The following is a 20,959-nucleotide window of genomic DNA, read 5'->3' on the forward strand; positions in this document are numbered from 1 at the left end:
CCGGTTTATTATTTGGCTACATTTTTTCCTCACAGGTGCAAAATGCCAGTAATTTGTTGATCAAACCTCTTGAAAAATTCCGTAAAGAGCAAATTGGATTCACCAAAGTAAGTTCTCCATCTATTTGTAACATAACTATATTAAGAGGCGACAGATGTCATTATTTTTGTGTGATTTCTCAATGCTCATTCAAAGTGTCTAGCCAGTTCCTAAAAAGAAATAAATTGCAGAGTAGTGTCTTGGATGTTTACATTTAGCTATGTAGCTAAACATAGTAGTTATGTTTTTTATATATACAGTATAGTTTTAAAATTAGAATGTTCTGACTTTGCTTTTTCCATATTGTAAGCTATGCAACAGTCTCCTGTGCAAAGACTATGAATATTATAAAACAGCAGAAGAAATACAAACATCTTTGAATTGGCCAACTCATCTGTCTGGAACCCACACCGCATTTCAGACACAAACACTCTAGAAAATGTTGAGAGATACTTTATTAGAAGAGCCCTCCACTTCTCTACTCACAACAGAATACCCTATGCAGCTAAGTTTAGAAAGCTTAGAATTACATCACCTTGAACACGACCTAAGCACAACACATAAAATCATCTGCAACGTCCTTCCTGTCAACGACTACTTCAGCTTCAACCACAACAACACACGAGCACACAACAGATACAAACTTAAACCGTTCTAAACTCAACTCCAGGAAATACAGCTTTAGTAACCAAGTAGTTGATGCTTGGAACTCACTACCAGACTCTGTAGTATCGTCACCTAACCCCCAAGACTCTTAGACTACCCGCTGTTGACCTCTCCCGATTCCTAAGAGGTCAGTAAGGGGCGTGTGTAAGTGCACCAGAGTGCCTTCCGTCCAGTAATGGGCAGCCAAAACTTTTACTGCCACATGGTGGGTGTGGCTTATTTTGTGGGTGTGTCTTAATGGTCATGTGACTGGGTATGAGTGGCTTGCTGGCCATGCAACCAGGTGGGAGTGGCTTGAACGATCATCATCATTCAAGTGAACTGTTAAATCCTCAACTTACAACCTCACCAATGTTGCTCGCTGGGGTAACAATTTGCTTCGCGTTTCCCGCGCTCTCCTTCCTGGGTTGCCCCCCCCCCCCCCGCCTCAGGCTGGGTAGCTAGGCGTATGGGTGCTGCCAGAAGCCTAAATGCTGCCAGTGCCACTTCCACCCACACCTTCTGCTTTCATCTGAGGCGGGAGGTGGCCGCGTGAGGCCAGAGGGGAGCCAGGCAGGACAGAGGGAAACTCGTCCAAGGCCAGGAAGGAGGAAAGAGGAAAAAAGCAAAGAGTGCAGACGCAGCAGCAGCAGCAGGGAAAAAAAGAGAGCCAAGCTAAGACCAGTAATCCAGGAAGTGACGGCTGCGAAACAGCTGTAGCTACGCACGCATCTTCATTTCCACCGTGGAACTGCGTTCCACCCCGTCCTGTCTGCTGCCCACCCCTGCTTCCGTCCCCTGTCCTAATGTTTATCCTTTACTACTATCATGTATATAAATATTATTATATCTTTGTATACCACCAATCCCTACTTGACAAAACAAATAAATAAATAAAGTCACAAAACTAACTTTCACATTTGATTATTTGTTAAGTGTCATTTTTACTGAGTGAAGAGTGAGTCTCTCATTTCAAGGAGCTCCTTAGAGATGAGGGACCTTTTCCAGCCCCTCTCTCTGGGCCAGCTTGACCCACTGACACTTGCAGAGGTCTCATTGCTAGAGCTCATCCTTGCTGGATTTCAGGGCGAGGAAAAAAGTACTAATCTAATTTAATCTAATCTTTTCCAACCATCCAGTTTGTCCGTTGGAGGATATTTTTTTTTTGCCTCCGGGGTTTCAGGGAAGCTTCTCTGAAGCACCTGAGGATGAAATGGCCTCTCCCAAGGCCAAAAACTCAGCTGGCCAGCATGCACATGCTTGCTGGAGCTGAAGCATGGCAAAGTCTCATGTGCTGTCCAATATGGCTCCGTGTGCCACCTGTGGCACACATGCCATAGGTTTGCCATCACAAGTGTAGAGTTTAAATAATAATAATTAATAATAGTAATACAGTGGTACCTCGGTTAACGAACACCTTGGTTAGCGTACTTTTTGGATAACAATGAAAAAGTTCGGTAAAAATTTGCTTCGGACACTGAACAAAAATTTGGATACCGAACAGAAATTTTTGGTTTTTATTCGAAATGTTACACCCATTGTCCCTCACTCCCGCCCCCCCTCTCTTTACCTCTTTACCTCTTGCCTCTCTGCCTTCGTCCCCTCGCCAGGACAGCAGCAAGTGTCGCTTCAGCTATGACGAGGCAGGCACTGAGTTTGCTGGTCCCGGCGGTGGCTTCTCTTTGAGAACACCGGCGACGGTGGCAGCGGAGGCCTGGGCAAGGACGTGATGTTCCTGGTGCTGCTGTTCCTCGAAAGGAAGCTGCCGGAGCCGCCGCCACCACCACCACCACCACTAGCTGGTAGCGGTGACTCCGGCAGTTTCCTTTCGAGGAATAGCAGTGCCAGGAATATCACGTCCATGCCCAGGCCCCCAGGCTCCCGCCGCCGCCGCTGCCACTGTCCCCGAAAATAAGCCGCTGCCGGGACCAGCAAACTCAGCGCCTGCCTTGTCATAGCCGAAGCGACGCTTTGCTGCTCCCCTGGCGAGGGGACGAAGGCAGGAGGTAAAGAGGTAAGAAGAGGGGGGGGGGCTGGAGTGAGGGACAATGGGTTGGGGGGGGGGGAGAAAAAAATCCCCAATTTTCAATTTTCCCCATAAGAAATAAAGGCTGGGAACCATTTAAATCCATTTCCATTATTTCCTATGGGTAAAATTGTTTCGGATAACGACCATTTCAGTTAACAACCAACCTTGTGGAATGGATTGTGGTTGTTAACCGAGGTACCACTGTAATTTATTAGACTTGTATACCGCCCCTCTCCGAAGACTCCAAGTAAGAATGTCAGATTTAAGCACAGCCCCTGCACGCAAACGGACTGCTTATTTTTTAAAAAGGTAGACAGCGTTTTCCTTCTTTGAGCCAACAAATCATGGAAGCCACGTAATACTTTCAGCCACACATTTTTAATATTCACGACTGTTTTCAGCAGTCTTGTTCAAGGAAAGGGAAGGCCGAGCAATGAGTAGCCCATTTACAAATGGAAGCTCTGCCTAAAGTACAAATTTGGGTTGGTGTTAGGAATAGAAGTCATTTTGAAGCAAATGCCTGATTATATGCCCTTCCACCAACAACGGAGGTCGAGAAATAGTGAAAAACACCCGCCTTCGTTCGTTCTCTTCTACATTGGTGAATCAGTGTCATGAGTATCATCGTGGTGTTCTTACAGGAACTGCCAATCATTATTCAAAACATGCGAAGGAATCTGGTAGCACTTTTTCTGACTAACAAATTTTATCAGAAGTCATAAGCGTTTATGAGCAACAGCTCATTTCATCAGATGTATCCAGTAGCAATATTGCTGAATGATATTCAATATCGTTCATCTGAGCAAAAGCACTCAGAAAAGCTGATGCCTTTTAATAAAATATCTTGGTTTGAACACTCCTGATTCTTGGCTTTCTCTGATTCACAACTCTTCTTTTAAGCAAGTACTGAGGTAGACCAGATATCTGCTTCCTTTTATCAGATTAAAACCTAGATATTCTTTATAAGATGGCAACATTTATCCCTGTGGTTTTTTAAAAAATAAATGGCCTTATCAGATAGCTGCTTGTAAAATGAAAATACAATGATATATTATATATATTTCCTATGAGGTTATGGCTAGTATAACCTGTAGCAGATCTAAGATTTAGGTTGGTTCATCAAAAATTGTATTTAGAATGGATTGGATCTCTCTCTCTCTTTCTCTCCAGGGTAGAAAATCTGTTGTCCATCCTTTCAAATATGTTCTTTATGGATATATACTGTATCTATATATGCAGATTTCTTAAGTCACATGATATAGTTGTGTGATCAGTTAGTGCCTTTATGGGGTAGAATATTCATGTATAGAAGCAGATTTGTAGGACAATCTTTATGTTAACATAATGATATATAGCAAAGCTTTGGAATATGGTTGTATTGACATAGGTGTCAAGAAGAATCATATTGAGAAATTGGTAATATGATATTCCAGATATCAAGGAATAGTTATTGGAAATGTGTGATGGATGTGTTTTGGACAAGGCAATATATTCTACAATAGCAATATTCGTTACTACGGCAGAGATTTTATGATATCATAGAACAATATTTTGTTCTGTTCATTTAGAGTAACAAAATCATTAGTAAATGTTGTTTACTAATCTCCTGGTTCCTAGGCCAGCACTTTAACCACTACACCAAGCTGGGTCTCATATCATAGTCTGCAATGTCTATGAACTATACTTTTAATATTAATAAAAAGTACAATTCATATATAGTAGTAAAGTCTAAAGGGTTTAAGAGTACATTTGTGGTTAACAATCTGCATAATTTTGTTATACTGATCTGTTATTCTATTACTTTAATTATTCCTGGACTGAGTATAGTTTAATATTTTACACAGGGTCTGTGTTGGGAATAACCTGTTTTTCTGCACAGCAGAATAAACAAAGGTGTGATATAGACGTTGGGCTTTCGGTTCAGATTTGCTCATGAACATTCTGGGCAAATCATAGGAAAATCTAATCTGAGAATCCTCCATTCACAGTGCTCATTGACTAAATTCAAACATTGTGTGTGTGTGTATAATTCAAAAACACTTACATTTTGGATTTGAGGAGGTCTTCTCCAGCCAGAAATTGGGATTATATGAAAATAATATTAGCAAGGTTTTTGAGCGTAATTAGAACAATTTTCCTTCTTCTCTGAACATCCAAGTTTTAGCATTTTGAGTGAATTCTGATTTTGGCTCCTCCATTTGTGTTCAATTGATCACAGTAGATGCTTGTGCAAATTCTCTCTCTGTAGGAAAGGAAGAAGAAGTTCGAGAAGGATGGGGAGAGGTTTTATTCCATGCTGGACCGCCACCTGCATTTATCTTCCAAGAAAAAGGAGTCTCAACTTCAAGAGGTAAAGGAGAGGTTGATGCAGAGGTGGTATTCAGCTGGTTATGCCCAGTTCTGACAAACCGGTAGCAAAACGTTTGAGTAGTTTGGAGAACTGGCAAATACCATCTCTGGCTGGCCTTGCCCCCATCTATTTGCTCCTCCCAAGTCCCAGCTGATAGGCTGGGTCTTCTTTTGTTGCCTTGCACAGGAGAATGGAGCAGTTTGGTGGAGTGTGGAGGGAGATTTTGCAGTATCCTTCCTCTGGAGTGGGGAGGGAATGCAGATTTTCCAGTATCCTTCCCCTGGAGAGGGGAGGGAATGGATATTTTGCAGTATCCTTCCCCCAGAAGTGGGAAGGGAATGGGGATTTTGCAGTATCCTTCCCCTGGAGTGGGGAGGGAATGCGGATTTTCCAGTATCCTTTCCCTGGAGTGGGGAGGGAATGGATATTTTGCAGTATCCTTCCCCCAGGAGTGGGGAGGGAATGGAGATTCTGCAGTATCCTTCCCCCAGAAGTGGGAAGGGAATGGGGATTTTGCAGTATCCTTCCCCTGGAGTGGGGAGGGAATGGAGATTCTGCAGTATCCTTCTCCTGCCACGCCCACCAAGCCACACCCGCAGAACCAATAGTAAAACATTTTGAATCCGGATGGTTGGGTGGTGGTCTGAGAACTTGTGAGAAAGGCATCTTCATGTAGCCCTGGAGGTCAAGGTGGCAATCTGTTGTTTATTTATATCTGGCCATTTTTTCAGGATATCAAGACATAGATGTTACTGTGCATTTTCCCCATGCTTCTTATTCCTTTTCTGCCTGCCAGGAAGTTTTCGTCCATCAGTAGATCAAGCTCACCAACTTCCCACCCCCAGCAAAAAAGATTGGCACTAAGGTTAACAATCATTGGTTGACAGTTACCTCTTTCAGCTATTATAACAGGCCACAAATATACAGATGTTGCACTCATTACATCTGCTTATTTTGGCACTTATGTGGCAAGCAAAAGCATTCTGGGCTTTATATTTTATCCCCAATGGTGAGCCAAGAAGGAACAAGAGCCAACTCTGCAACAACTTTGTGAGTTAGGCTGATCTGAGAAAACAGCCCTTGGACCTAGGTCAGCCAGTAAGTTCTGCTGGCTAAGAGTGGACCAAGCATGGATTTTGCAAATCTTGGCACCAACACCTCCCTCTCTTCTTGCCTGGCTTCCCCATCCATGAGCAAGGCCTAGGGCTGGACCCATGTTGTCAGCGAGTCTCTCCATGAAGATGGTTTGGAGGTCCAGCGTAGTCTGGTGGTTTGTTAAGGAGTATGCACAACCCTTGAGTTATGAAGGACATACACAGAGGAAAAATGTGGGATTCCAGGAGATATCCAGGAGATATGAGTCATACAAGACAGATACATTAAAGTGTATAAAATAATATTTAAGAACATAAGAACAGCCATGCTGAATCAGGCCAAAGCCCATCGAGTCCAGCATTCTGTGTCCCACAGTGGCCCACCAATTGTACATGGGGATCATGAGCAGAAAGAGAAGGCAAACCCCTCCCTTTCCCTTCACCCCCAACAAATGGAACCCAAGGGAATTCTGCCTGCCTCAACCAACATAGAGGCGGCACTTGGACATCCATTTCAATAACCACCGATACACTTGGCATCTGTGAATCTGTCTAATCCTGCCTTGAAGCTATCCAGGCTGACAGCTGTCACGACCTCTTCTGGAAGGGAATTCCATCAACCAAGGACCCTCTGGGTGAATAAATATTTCCCTTTATTTGTCCTCACTTTCTTACCTATGAGCTTTAGGGAGTGCCCCCTTGTCCTAGTATTGTGTGATAGAGAAAAGAATTTTTCTCTATCCACCTTTTCTATCCCATGCATGATTTTATACACGTTGATCAAGTCACCTCTTAAACGTCACCTTTCAAGGCTGAAGAGACCAAGGCGTTGCAACCTCATTTCATAAGGGAGGTGCTCCGTTTCCTTGATCATTCTTGTTGCTCTTTTTTGCACTTTTTTTCAGTTCCATTATATCCTTCCTGAGGTGTGGTGACCAGAACTGTACACAATACTCCAAGTGTGGTCTCACCATCGATTTGTGCAGAGGCAATACAACACTTGCTGACCTATTTTTGATTCCCTTCCTAATCATGCCAAGCATGGAATTTGCTTTTTTTACTGCTGCTGCATACTGGGTTGACATCTTCATTGAGCTGTCCACCAAAACCCCAAGACCCCTTTTTTGGGTTGTCTCAGAAAGCTTGGTCCCCATCAGTTGGTGGATATAATTGGGGTTCTTTGCCCCAATATGCATTTACTTCTAGAAATAGCAGAATCAAATTAAACAATCAATATCTCTCAATACAATAATAATATTACAAGCTTGTATTTGTCTTACATATCAGACATTACAGCTTACAAATACATCAAACACAGAGCTTACTACATCAGTCACAGTGAATCAGAAACATGAGTAGAGAGAGCAGAGAGAGAGAATCATGCTTTCTGGCTCCCTCTTATGGCAATTTTCAACACTACCTCTTAAAGCTATAGTACTTCAATAGAAACAAATATTAATTGTTAGCTTGTTTATATATTGCCAACCCAACTGTTTGTACATAGTACTAACACGGCTAAGGCTCCAGTCTGGAAAGCAGGAGGCGGTGAGTTCAAGCCTTAGCCATGAAAGCGAGCTGGATGACCTTTGGCCTGTCACTCTCTCAGCCCAACCCATCTCACAGTAGGAGGAAGATGTATTGGATACGTTTGCCACCTTGATTTATTTGTAAATGTAATAAAGGTAGAATATAAATAAAAATTTACAAACTGGCAAAATTGTGTGTTCCCTAATAGAGAGAAATCGTTGAACTTTTTAAATTCACTTTCCCTCTAATTTGTTATGTAAAATATTGTTGATTTGCCTGCTTTAAAATGGATGCTTTGAAATGAATGCAAGACTCAAATAGGAATTCTGGCTAGTAGAGCTAATACAGTGTGTTCTTGGGAAACAATTCAAAACACATGGTGTTTTCTGTTCTGAGGTATTTTCCTCCCACACCCCTTCTCTCTTTCTACTTTTAGAAATAGCGTTCAGTTGCTCATAGGTTTATAGCATCCTTAATTGCAGCAGAAAGATTATGTAGTACTGTATTCCTTTTCTTTCTTTTTTTCTGTTCAGGCTGATTTGCTGGTTGATAAAGAGCGACATGTTTTTTTTGAATCTTCCCTGGAATATGTTTATCAAATCCAAGAAGTGCAGGAGAGCAAGAAATTCAGTATTGTGGAGCCTGTAAGTCTGATGCCTCCCCCCACATTCTGCCCCCCTTGCCTAGACTGACTGACTAGATTTCACAACCTTTTTAAAATTGTATTGGAACTTCAGAACTAAATAGTAAGAATCTTTTGGGCGGTCTGTCATAATTTTGAACAATTGCTAAGACTACCTGCTCTTTACTGTAAGCTTTTACAATTGTTTGTTTCAGAAATGCTTTTATTCTTTAAAAAGAAAAGGTGAAAAAAGTAAATACAAATTTTCATGAAGGTGAAATTGGACTTCAATAGTTCTTTGCATTTTCTTTCATTTTTATTTCATTTTGCTATAAGTAGAAATTGAGGGTTTGTCTTGGTGGTAAAGTGATCAAAAGCAGGAAACTGAAATTTGCAGAGTTTCACACAGAAATAAATAGTTCCATTCCATTTAGAAGTGGTGGAAAATTGGTTCTGTATTCTCTTTAAACTTTATAAACTTAAGTCTGCATAAGAAATTATTACTTGTACTACATCTCTCAAAGTTGCAAAAGAAGGCTTAAAACTTTTGGGGCCATATCTACCACTATTATTATATTCAAAAATTGTTAGAGAAAATACAGGTGAAACTCAAAAAGTTAGAATATCGTGCAAAAATTCATTTATTTCAGTAACTCAATTAAAAGGTGAAACTTAATACATGAGAGATACTCATGACATGCAAGACAAGATAGTTCAAGCCGTGATTTATCATAATTGTGATGATTATGAGATACAGCTCATGAAAACCCCAAATCCACCATCTCAGAAAATTAGAATATTGCATGTGATCAATAAAACAAGGATTATACATAGAACAATACCGGACCTCTGAAAAGTATAAGCATGTATGTACTGAGTATTTGGTTTAGGCCCCTTTTGTAGCAATTACTGTCTCAGTGTGGTGTAGCATGGAAGCCATCAGCCTGTGGCACTGCTGAGGTGTTATGGAAGACCAGAATAATTGAGTCTGTCATCTGCACCTCTATAACTGTCTAGTTTTGTGCTGCAACCCAACAGAACCGACACAGACTTCAGAGGAGAATCAGAACTGCAGAAAAAACAATTGCTCCCAACCTGCCTTCCACTGAGGACCTGTACACTGCACGAGCCAAAAAGAGGGTGGGGAAAATATTTACTGACCCCTCACATCCTGGACACAAACTGTTTCAACTCTTACCCTCAAAACGTCTCTACGGAGCACTGGACACCAAGACAACTGGACACAAGAACAGTTTTTTCTTGAACGCCATCACTCTACTAAACAAATAATTCCCTCAATACTGCCAGACTTTTTACTAAATCTGCACTTCTATTCTACTAGTTTTTCTCATCATTCCTATCATCCTTTTCCTCCCACTTAGGACTGTAACTTGTTGCTTGTATCCTAAGATTTTTATTAATTTTGATTGTTTCTTCATTGTTTATTTGACCCCTATGACAATCATTAAGTGTTGTACCACATGATTCTTGACAAATGTATCTTTTTCTTTTATATACACTGAGAGCATCTGCACCAAAGACAAATTCCTTGTGTGTCCAATCACACTTGGCCAATAAAATTCTATTCTATTCTATTCTTCAGCTCTTCTGCATTGTTTGGTCTCCCGTCTCTCATCTTTCTTTTGGCAATGCCCCATAGTTTGCTGGCCAATTAAGTGTTGTAATCTCATGGTCATTGAACCAGAGTTTACTACTTTTGGCAGTGTGGGCAGGTGCCAAGCCCTGCTGGAAAATGAAGTCAACATCCCCATAAAGCTCGTCTGCAGAAGGGAGCATGGAGTGTTCCAAAATCTCCGGGTAGATGGCTGTGTTGACCCTGGACTTAATGAAACACAGTGGACCGAAACCAGCAGATGACATGGCTCCCCAAATCAACATAGATTGTGTAAACTTCACACTGGACTTCAAGCATCTTGCAGTGTGTGCCTCTCCATTCTTCCTCCATACTCTGGGTCCTTGATTTCCAAATGCGATGCAAAAGTGTCCACAGTCTTCACCCCATAATCATCACAATTATCACAAATCACGGCTTGAACTATCTTGCCTTGCATGTAATGCATTACTGAAATAAATGAACTTTTGCAAGATATTCTAATTTTTCAGGTTTCACCCGTATATAATAAATTATGCAAAAATAAAGGGAAAAACTTATCCCACACAATCGTAGATGCACTTGGGTTGAAGCCTCAGTGGGGAAGATCAGGTAAACATTGGTTGCTTATGTTTCCTCTTCGGGTGTGAACTTGGTCAGAATCTTCAATGTGTGACATCCGTCAGACCTGCTTGGCCAGTGTTGAAATCAGTTCTAATTTGTTGCAAAGTCATTTGGCCGCATGCTCTTCCTGCAGAGGCCCAGTTCCATTTTTGGCACCGCCTGTGGCTTTTGCCTGTACAATTTTAAAACTATTATCATTCTTCCTTGCGTAGGTGTTGGCTTTTCTTCATAGCCTCTTCACTTACAACAACCTGACTGTGGAGCTCACACAAGATTTCCTTCCATACAAGCAACAGCTTCAGCTCAGTTTGCAAAATGTAAGTGAATTTCCAATTTTCCCAGTGTCTTCCCACCTCTTATTTTTAAGTAGAGAAGCAGCAATTCTTAGTGACACATTGATTGATTGATTGATTGATTGATTGAACTTTTATGCCGCCCCTCTCCAAGGACTCGAGGCGGCTTACAATGTATAACCAAACAATATATAACGTACTAAATCCAATTAATTTGAATTAATAGTCTAAAAAAAATCCATAACCATAAAAGGACATTCATACCCATTCAATCAACTTACTCATAACACATTTGTTGGACAAGGGGCTAGAGTCTAGTGACCTCATGCTTGGTAGCATAGATGAGTCTTCAGACTCTTATGAAAGGCGAGGAGGGTGGGGGCAGTGGAAATCTCCGGGGGGAGCTGATTCCAGAGGGCTGGCCCCCCCACAGAGAAGGCTCTTCCCCTAGGCCCTGCCAAGTGACATTGTCTAGTTGACGGGACCTGGAGAAGGCCGACTCTGTGGGACCTAACCGGTCACTGGGACTCATGCGGCAGAAGATGGTCCCGCAAGTATTCTGGTCCGATGCCAGGTCTTATCTTGCAGCAGCGTTGGGCTACGGGCTGGAACGCTAAATTACGCTTGCCGTAAGTGCTTGCAGGGCCAGCACAATTTTGCTTCTGCACCTGTGGAAATAGTGCATGGAGCCGCAGGTGCACCCATGTTTCGGCGAGGTTTTATCTGCAACTCCGTGCACGATTTTGCTACCTCCACAGATACAGAAGCAGAATCGGGCTGGCCCCGCAAGCAGTTACGGCAAGCGCAATTTAGCGTTCCGGCTCGTAGCCCAATGCTGCTGCAAGATAAGAGCTGAGAAGATTGTTAGCAGCTAGTTAGGGCTGAAAAAAAAAGGAGCTCCATTCAGAATATATAAGATGCACCCAAATTATCAGCTTCTTTTAAGGAGGGAAAAGGTACGTCTTCTACTCCTAAAAATATGGTAAGATATAAGGTATAGATCTGTGTAAAATTATTGTGATGTTTTAAAATGAAATCCCCAGGGTCATCTGGCCAGGCTCTGGTTGAGATGATTGCTAGGCTGGTCCACCAAGATTAGCCGCCTTCTCTGGCTCTTTCATGGAAGAACCATTGAAGTGTATCCCATTGGCCAACTGAACAGAAGGATTTTTGCCTCCCCAATACAGTTTTTCCCCTCCCATTGCTCCCTAGACAAGGAATCATTTCAGCAGTACGCGTGAAGAGCTAGAAGACCTGAAGAAAAGAATGAAAGAAGCCCCACTGACCTGCAAATTACCTGGCAAAGCAACCATTGAAGGATACCTCTATTCACAAGAAAAATGTAAGAGGCCGACTTGCTTTCTTAAATGAGGTTCTACAGGGTGGAATCATAAAGGTATGTCTAGCGCAAGAGAAGAGTCACCTCTTGTGCTTGATATCCCTTTGGTTGAAAATATACCTTTAAAATAAAATATACCTAAAATCTACCTTGATTGAAGATCCTGAAAATAAGTGACCTCTGCTCTTCAGTTTGCCTCCTTGTAGACAACTGAATTTAATTAATTTACTTTGATTTATTTGATTTATAAACTGCCCATCTACTAACATACTCAGGGTGGTGTACAACAATAAAGCAGTATACAATAATTAAAAACCCCAATATTAAAAGTCATTCATCTATCATTCATCACTACTGGCTGGGCCAGAGTGCTGTTGCTCAATGGCCCCAGGCCTGCTGGCAAAGCTATGTTTTTAAGGCCTTTTGGAAGGCTAGGAAGGTGGGGGCGGTACGAATCTCCAGGAGGAGTTGGTTCCATAGAACCAGAGCCACCACAGAGAAGGCCCTTCCCCGTGGTCTCACCAGCCAGCATTGTTTGGCTGATGGGACACGGAGGAGGCCAACTCTGTGGGCCGTAATTGGTCACTGGGAAGTGTGAGGCAGAAGACGGTCCCATAAATAATCTGATCTAAGCCACGTTGGGCTGTATAGGTGATACCCAATACCTATAAAGGTCCCTGTGCCTACTGATCTCATCAGAATTCATCTTTTGACCCAGCCTTAACCTAAAATTAATTGAAATGATGATGAGATATTGGAGGTGGGGGCAAAAAATATTTAAAAATGAACCTGGGAAGTTGGGGCCTTGACTTGCATAATTTAAGCCAGGAGGATGAGGATGAATATCCATCCTGCTGTGTCCAACTCTCCACATCTTCTGTTCACCCACTGCTCTGAGCCCTGCTCCCAAGCATCCCTGTTCTCCCTTGACGTTTCAGTCCAAATAGAAGAAGATCCCTTGTGCCATTTATGGGGATTTAGCCAGAATCCTCACTATTCCTTTAAAAAAAAGTTACCAAGGATATAGGAAAATGAGGAAAATTGAATCTTTTCCTGCTTCCCCATCAGTAGTGGGTCCAGAGGTGGGCTGCTAAAGTGGAACGGTGACGTGTGGTTGCCCCCGTGGCTCTGAGTGCTAGTGGTGTCCAGCGCAATTATGCTACTGCACCTGGGCAGGTAGTGAAATCATGCGCAAAAAATGATTTATTAGTAAATCCTTAGTAAACCATTAATAAAAGTGTGGCCCTTTATTCCAAGTTGAATGGAGACATTAACAAGCAGTTTTTAGGCATTGTAGTCATCCTACTATGGAGTTGTCTGATAGTGGCATCATCTAAACCAGAGGTCCCCAAACTTGGTAACTTTAAGACTTGTGGACTTCAACTGCCAGAATTCTTCAGCCAGCATAGCTGGGAGTTGAAGTCCACAAGTCTTAAAGTTGCCAGGTTTTGAGACCTCTGATTTAAACCAACTTTCCCCATTCTGCTAAGGAGAATATCATGAGTTTTAATTGATGAAACAGAGGTCATGCAGTTACTTAAATTCAACCTTGTAACCAGAACTGATGTCAAGGAATTAAGTCAAGTTCTCATGTATATTGAATCAGGAAAAGTCGGCAAGGGCCAGGATGTGATAGCTAGGCATAGTTGTTGTTTTATATCTACAACCTGGATAAGTGAGAGAGGACTGCCTGCCATTTATCTTTTTGTGGGGTGGGAGGGGGGGTGCTGGAAACCCAGGCAGTGTTTGAGATGATTGTATTAGATAACGAATGTGGAAAATTGGGTGTGGGTGTGTCTCTCAAGTATTAATTAATCTCTTCACTTGATGTAGGGGCTTTGGGAATCTCCTGGGTCAAATACTACTGCCAGTATGAGAAGGAAACAAAGATGTTAAGAATGACACCCATGGAGCAGAAACCAGGAACAAAACAAGTGAGTAGATTCTTGCATCAATGGTGCTAAACCAGGCAGAACTTCTGCACCCCTTTAAGGAACGCTGGGCTCAAACGGCAACTTGTGGCTTCTCCCCTCCTTTCTCACTTTCTGGTCTCCAGTTCAGATGTACTTGCCTTTGTTTGTTTGTCATCTTCACCAACTAATTTTAGAGTGTTTAGAGGCAAAACTGTGCAGACCGGTGATTGTAAGAGGTACGAAACATCAATTTGGGGAAACCTCCTCATAGCAGAATGGAATTTTTTTGACGTGTCAGATTTGCATTGGGTCATTTGTGAGAAGAATCACAAACAGGGCAACTGGCCTTCTAATAATGTGCAGGATCAGGATCAGCTGTCTAGGCAAGAGAAAACCTTTGGCATTTCCCCAATGCTTCTCTCTAGGATTCTCAAGCTGATGCTATTGTCTTGGATCAATTCAAAATCTTTTATCTGGCTAAACTTTATTGTTCCTCCAAAATGCCCTTTTATCAAGGAAAGGGTAGTTCATTATAGACTTTTTCTCAGCATAGCCTCTCTTAACAGAGCATCATTTTTGTCATTAAGTACCCCTTAATACAGGCAAAACTTTGCATTTCTAACCCAAGACCTCTCTTTACTCGCAATTCCCTATTTGCGTATTTATTAATCAGGTTTGGAAAAAAAATCTTTCTACTCAAACAACAGGAAGCTTCATTTCACCTGGTTAAATTGCCAGCAAGGGAAGGAATATGAAGTTCCTGGAAATGTTCTTCTCCTGCCAAAAAAGACCTTCCTGTGGATTTCTCTGCCTTGCCTGTCCCAACTGACCTTCTCGTTTCGGGCAGTGGAGGCTGCTGATTGTCTCTCCAGTGAGCTGGTCCCCTCGTCTGCCCCGTTTCCGTGTCTGAATGCAGGAAGTTCCCTTCTGATTTCTTTTTGACTGATTAAATGGGAAGAGTGGCAGATCAGGAGAGCTACAGAGTGGGACATACATTGCCACAACAGAGGGCAGGGTGTTGGCTAACTAAGGAATGGGGTAGTGCCTTTGTCAACTTTTTCTTCTCTTTTGAAAGAAATCTCAAAAGCAAATTCTCATCAAATGGAATGAGACCTACTGGAAAGAAATGCAATAGAATGAGTATTTTTTATGTGGGGAGCAAATGTTTAATTCTCTCCACATCTCCCACAGATTGCACCCCAGGTGGTGGCTAAACTTTTATTCCTTTGCTTTATATAGCTGCCCATCTTGCAAAATGCAGCTGTGCAGGGTGCAGATAGTATTAAAAATCCAAAAGCAACAAACGTAAAAACAAATAATCATAATACAATCCAGTGGTACCTCTACCTAAGAACGCCTCTACATACGAAACTTTCTAGATAAGAACTGGGTGTTCAAGATTTTTTTGCCTCTTCTCAAGAACCATTTTCCACTTAAAAACTCAAGCCTCTGAAACAGTAACCAGAAAAGACAGGGAGAAGCCTCTGTGGGGCCTCTCTAGGAATCTCCATGGTGAGTAAAATGGATGAGCTCCTCCCAGTTGGAGTGATTGTGCCACTGAGAATCCGCTGGGCTCTGTTCCATATTCTCAGCCGCCAGGCAAAGCCCAACTTGGTCTTGCTGGGTCATCCAGACGGAGCAGGACCGACTCCTTGCAGCCATGTGGCTGTGCAGACACAAGGCACAATCCTCGGAGGGTTTTTGCCTGGGCATGAGACTCCTGGTTCCAGCCCTCCATTGTGGACAGATGCTGTTTTGCACACTTGTGAATGAGCCCGTGGCCTGGCCAGAAGAGGCTGTAGGCCTCCTGGAAAGGAGAAGGCAAAGCCAAGCCAAGGACTGCAAAGGACTGCCCTCCCCTGTGTTAAGTGTTAAGGAGTGTGCAGTCTTAGTAGTCAAAGATATACATATACAGACCTCCCACAGATTGCACCCCAGGTAATGGCTAAACTTTTATTCCCTTTCCTTTATATAGCTGCCCATCTTGAAAATGCAGCTGTGCAGGGTGCAGGGAAATGTGAGGGTGGAAGATATACAGCTGATAGCCCAGAAATACTAGTAACAATCCAGTAATACAATCCAGATACATCAAGTATACACAATACTAATTACCACATTTTTCGGAGTATAAGACGCACCAGAGTATAAGATGCATCTTAGTTTTGGGGGAGCAACATAGGGAAAAGAATATGCTTACCAGATATTCATCTGGCTAGCATCCTTAGTCTGGTCAGCTTCAGCACATTATTTTGTCCCCTGGTTAGAGCTTTTCAAAAACCTTATTCAGAGAGAGTAACAATGAAAGAGCTTGCAAGCCAGTAAAAGCTGGGAACACCCTTAGCACTCTGTTAGGGCTGGAAGGAAACATTTGGAGCAAGTTAGAGCGATGAAAAAAAAACCCCTGCAAATATTTAAGGCTTGGAAAACATTATTCGCAGAGAGTAACAATAAAAGAGCTTGCAAGCAGGTAAGAGCTGGGAAGATCATTAGCACCTAGTTAGGGTTGAAAAAAAAGCTTCAGAAAAAAGCTACATTCAGAGTATAAGATGCACCTGAATTTTCAGCCTCCTTTAGGGAGGGAAAAAGTGTGTCTTATACTCTGAAAAATACGGTAGTTTGGCAAATATCTTAGTCAAGAACAATCCTAGTCATACACAATTACAGTACATCAGTCAATACCTCTCAGTACATATACAAGTCTATAAGCCTTACTTACATAAACCATATATAAGCTATCACTTGAGGACACAGCTCTTACAACAGCAGTCACCGAGGCAATACAGAGATAGTAATGAATAGCCTAGAGAGAGAGAATCACGCTTCTGGCTCCCTCTTATGGCAATCCACAACACTAACTCTTAAAACTATAGTGTTTCAATACATTTAAGCATACATTGTTAATTTGGTTTATATCTTGCTACACCCCAACCAGTTATGTACATAGTACTAACAGGGCCTGGGTGGGGTGCTTTCTCAGAGTCTGCTGAGCCCAACCCAGTCTCGGAGAGCCCCCAGCGGCCTCGGCTCTGAAGGGCAAGCAGAAGTGAGTCTGCTCCTTCAAGCCCAGTGGCAGGAAGGACCAAGACTTGCAGTTGGGGACTCCTGGCAGAAGCCTGAAGCCTGTCCAGGAGTCCAGCTGAAAAGGACACATCTGCCAGGCTGCTCCTGCTTTGTCCCTCTGTCCTTCAAGCTTTCCTGACATGAGAAAATCTTGGGTCCTGGTCTTGTGCTTTGATTGGTTGAGATCCGGATTGAGCTTAAGACCGCTTTCAACTTGCGTTGATTGGAGGGTTGGCTATTACTCTTGGCACATGTTTCTTAAAGGCCACCCTCCCCTGTTGTTGTTCTGCTCATGGGCCTCCAATAAATTCCAGTTCTCGGAAAATCACTTCTTAGTAATAAAACTCCCTCTTTATTTCAATCAAGCAGGATACATAAATTGCAATGCAGAGTTTAAGTAGCATATGAAGCAGACAATTCTCTCATTAAGAAACCAGCCTCGACTCTGGGCCTGGGAAGCGGGCAAAACTCAATCCTTATCACATTCCTAGATAACTCTCTTCTCATAGATCAAAACATAGGCAGAAGTTCACCGAAAACTTTTGCTAACACAGGAACCAAGCATAGGATGCATTGGGAGACAGAGACCATGGTTTTTAGGATTTCTTTTCAGGCACGCCAGTTCCTCAGCTCTTCCATGTAACAAATGTTGAAAGTCCATGCCCCCATTTCCCAGAAATCTTCCTTTATATAGCCTGGAAGTGACATCACACCTCAAAGAGCTAAGGATCGCCCCTCACCTTTTAGCCATTCTTCTATAGCGAGCATTTATCCAATTGTTTTCCACTAACATGTCTTCCTCACTGTCTGACTGAGACCATTCTCCCAATGTCACGTCAGCCCCCTCAGGCTCTCCCCAGTCACTGTCTGCCTCACTCTTGCCCTCAGCTTCCTCTGGCAGCCCTCCTGGCCCAGGGGACCCTGAGGGGCCTGGCTCATCCTCTTCAGAATCAGACATGACCTGAGGTGGACAGACAAGGAGCACTCACAACAGTGGTTGGTGTTTCTTTTAAATGTAACGTTCTTGTTTCTCTCAGGGCGCCACTGTACATTTGATTCTGAAATCCTGTGTGCGAAGGAAGACGGACTCCATAGACAAAAGGTTTTGTTTTGACATCGAGACAGTGGAAAGGTGAGCTAAGCCTTTGGGCGCTTCAGTCCCAGTGAAATATTGGGCAACTCCTCTTTAAAGGTGGTGCAGATAAAAATAAACAATAACAAAGAGATGAAGGCTTTTCCTCATTCCGATGAGTGGAAATGTTATTCTGTTTGAGAGTTGAGGGGGCAGAGGTGGGCTGCTAAGGTGCAACGGTGATGTGTGCTCTCCCCCGTGGCTCTGAGTGCTAGCAGAGTCCAGCCAATTATGGTACTGCACCTGGGCAGGTAGCAAAATCGCGCGCGGACACGCAGGTGCACTCCATTAGTAGCCCATCTCTGTGAAGGGGCTGTAGGGATCTTCCCTCCCACAGTGGGAGCCGCCCCGAGTCTACGGAGAGGGGCGGCATACAAATCTAATTAATAATAATAATAATAATAATAATAATAATAATAATAATAATAATAATAAATGGAGATTAAAGCTTTCTTGACCAATCTCTCCCCTTTCTCCGTTTCAACACGTCTGGTGAATGCTGTAATTTCTCTGGATGTGCTCTTACTTTTTGGAAGGGTTTCTTAAAATCATTCATATGAGAGTTTTGATGTTTTCTCTCTGCAGGGATGATGGAAAGGAGGAAGCAACTCTGCTCAGTTATAACATTAGTGGGGATTTATGTTCCCTTTGAGCTGTTGGCATCCAGATTGGACGCTGGTTAAAAATCCAGAGCTGCTCGATGACCTCATGGTGCTGTTGATGATGAGACACTTGACTTAATAAAACATACGCTGAAAGAAAAAGGGGAGATTGATGGGGAAACGGGTTAAATGCAGAGAGAAAAACATAAAAATGTTTTGATAAATTTGAATAGAATTCTTTGAAAAATATGGTAGTTCAATCCCAAACTGAAAACACATTGAAATTTATTCTATTCAAAGAATTCTATTATAAGACACACCGGAGTATAAGACGCACGTTAGTTTTTGGGGAGGAAAATAGGGGAAAGAATCTGCTTATCAGGTATTCATCTGGCGTCCTTTGCCAGGACATTATTTTATCCCCTGGTTAGGGCTTTAAAAATAACTTTATTCTGAGAGAGTAACAATGAAAGAGCTTGCAAGCCAGTAAGAGCTAGGAACATCATTAGCACCTGGAAAGAAACATTCAGACCAAATAGAGCAATGGGGAAAAAAAACCCTGCAAAGACTTAGGGCTTGGAAAATATTCTTTGCAGAGAGTAACAATGAAAGAGCTTGCAAGCCGGTAAGAACTGGGAACATAGTTAGCACCTGGTTAGGGCTGGAAAGAAACTTATTTGGAGCAAGTTAGAGCAATGGGAAAAAAAACTTGCAAAGACTTAGAGCTTGTACAACATTCTTCGCAGAGAGAAACAGTGAAAGAGCCTGCAAGGTAAGAGCTGGGAAGATTATTAGCAGCTAGTTAGGACTGGGGGGGTGGGGAGAAGGAAGCTACATTCAGAGTATAAGACGCACCCAAATTACCAGCCTCTTTTAGGGAGGAAAAAAGTGTGTCTTATACTTTGAAAAATACGGCATTTTTCAGTTTTATTTTGGGAGTTAAAATTAAAACTACATTTGAGTTGGCTGTTAATTTTTCTTTCTTGTGTGTCCCCCCCCCACCCTGATTTTTTTGCAGGTCTGGTCCCATCACCTTACAGGCTCCCTCGGAAGCCAACCGACGTCTCTGGATGGAGGCCATGGATGGGAAGGAGCCGGTAGGTACGGAGGGCTGCTCCTGGTTGAAGTCAGGGAATCGGTTCCTTGTTTTACCTCTTCTGAGAATGGGACTTTCAAGGAGTGGTTTTGGACTGGCCAACTTGTCAAGGATTAGCTCAGTCCTAGGTGATATTCCATCATATTACCAAATAGGGTAAAAGAAGGTTGTAAGCATGTTAAAACAGTAATGAATGCTGAGTCATAGGGTGTAAACTGCAGCCTGATTGGGCCGGAGCATTATAAAATGCAAAGCAACTTTACAATGATTGTTGGCTGTTTATGTTGGCTGGTTGGAGCAGTTTTGAGCGTGAGTTAATTATTGAGTTAGAGCTGTAGTGTTGATATGGAGAAACCTGGATTTAAAACTGGTTTAGTATTTGCATGTAAGTAAGCTTTACTGCATATAGTTAAAGCTAAGTTTGTTCCTATAAATAGAAGACTAAGATATTTTTTATTGCACTGAAGCGTAAAACTGTTTACTAATGTTTTCTACAAAAGTGTCTTCATTATTTCTCTGCACTGGTTCCTAAATTGCCACACTATAAATTCTGGTATCTTGTCAAGTCTTAGTGCGTGGCTCTGTATATCCGGACAAAAACTACATAAAAAGTGTTTGAGCTGATTTTTTTTAAAAAAATAAAAAATGTGCCTTGGCATAGTTAAAAGGGTGCCTTGGGATTAATTTTCAGTCCAGAGGCATCGGGGTCATATCAATGGATGTCCACTCAGAAGTAAATCTCTTCTGAATGAAGCTGGGCATCGCTTAAGGTTAGTATGGTCAATGGAGCACCTGGCTCCTTGGGACCAACCCCAGGCACCATCAGATGGCATCCACAGACGAAATGGCGTTCACAGATGAAAAAATAATATCCAAAATATCCAAATTTATTTATTTATTTAATTGGATTTGTATGCCACCCCTCTCCGAGGACTCGGGGCGGCTCACAGCATATATAAAAAAAACAGAACGATAATATAAA

General features: G+C 42.4%; 1 protein-coding gene across 2 annotated transcripts in view; it reads left to right on the top strand.

The window, feature by feature from the left end:
* OPHN1 (oligophrenin 1) overlaps positions 1 to 20,959 on the top strand; it is a 156,174-nt gene that overhangs the window by 50,145 nt on the left and 85,070 nt on the right. For both annotated transcript variants that reach the window (XR_011559740.1, XM_070759623.1), the window contains exons 4-11: positions 36 to 107; positions 4,962 to 5,063; positions 8,218 to 8,328; positions 10,755 to 10,859; positions 12,048 to 12,177; positions 14,008 to 14,108; positions 18,185 to 18,279; positions 19,900 to 19,978. Coding sequence is in view for 1 of the 2 variants with exons in the window: in XM_070759623.1 (XP_070615724.1) it covers positions 36 to 107; positions 4,962 to 5,063; positions 8,218 to 8,328; positions 10,755 to 10,859; positions 12,048 to 12,177; positions 14,008 to 14,108; positions 18,185 to 18,279; positions 19,900 to 19,978 (795 nt within the window). In the remaining variant the exon portion in view is untranslated. The remainder of the gene's footprint in view (positions 1 to 35; positions 108 to 4,961; positions 5,064 to 8,217; positions 8,329 to 10,754; positions 10,860 to 12,047; positions 12,178 to 14,007; positions 14,109 to 18,184; positions 18,280 to 19,899; positions 19,979 to 20,959) is intronic.

Source organism: Erythrolamprus reginae, chromosome 8 (genome assembly GCF_031021105.1).
Source record: "Erythrolamprus reginae isolate rEryReg1 chromosome 8, rEryReg1.hap1, whole genome shotgun sequence".
NCBI classification, from domain to species: Eukaryota; Metazoa; Chordata; class Lepidosauria; order Squamata; family Dipsadidae; genus Erythrolamprus; species Erythrolamprus reginae.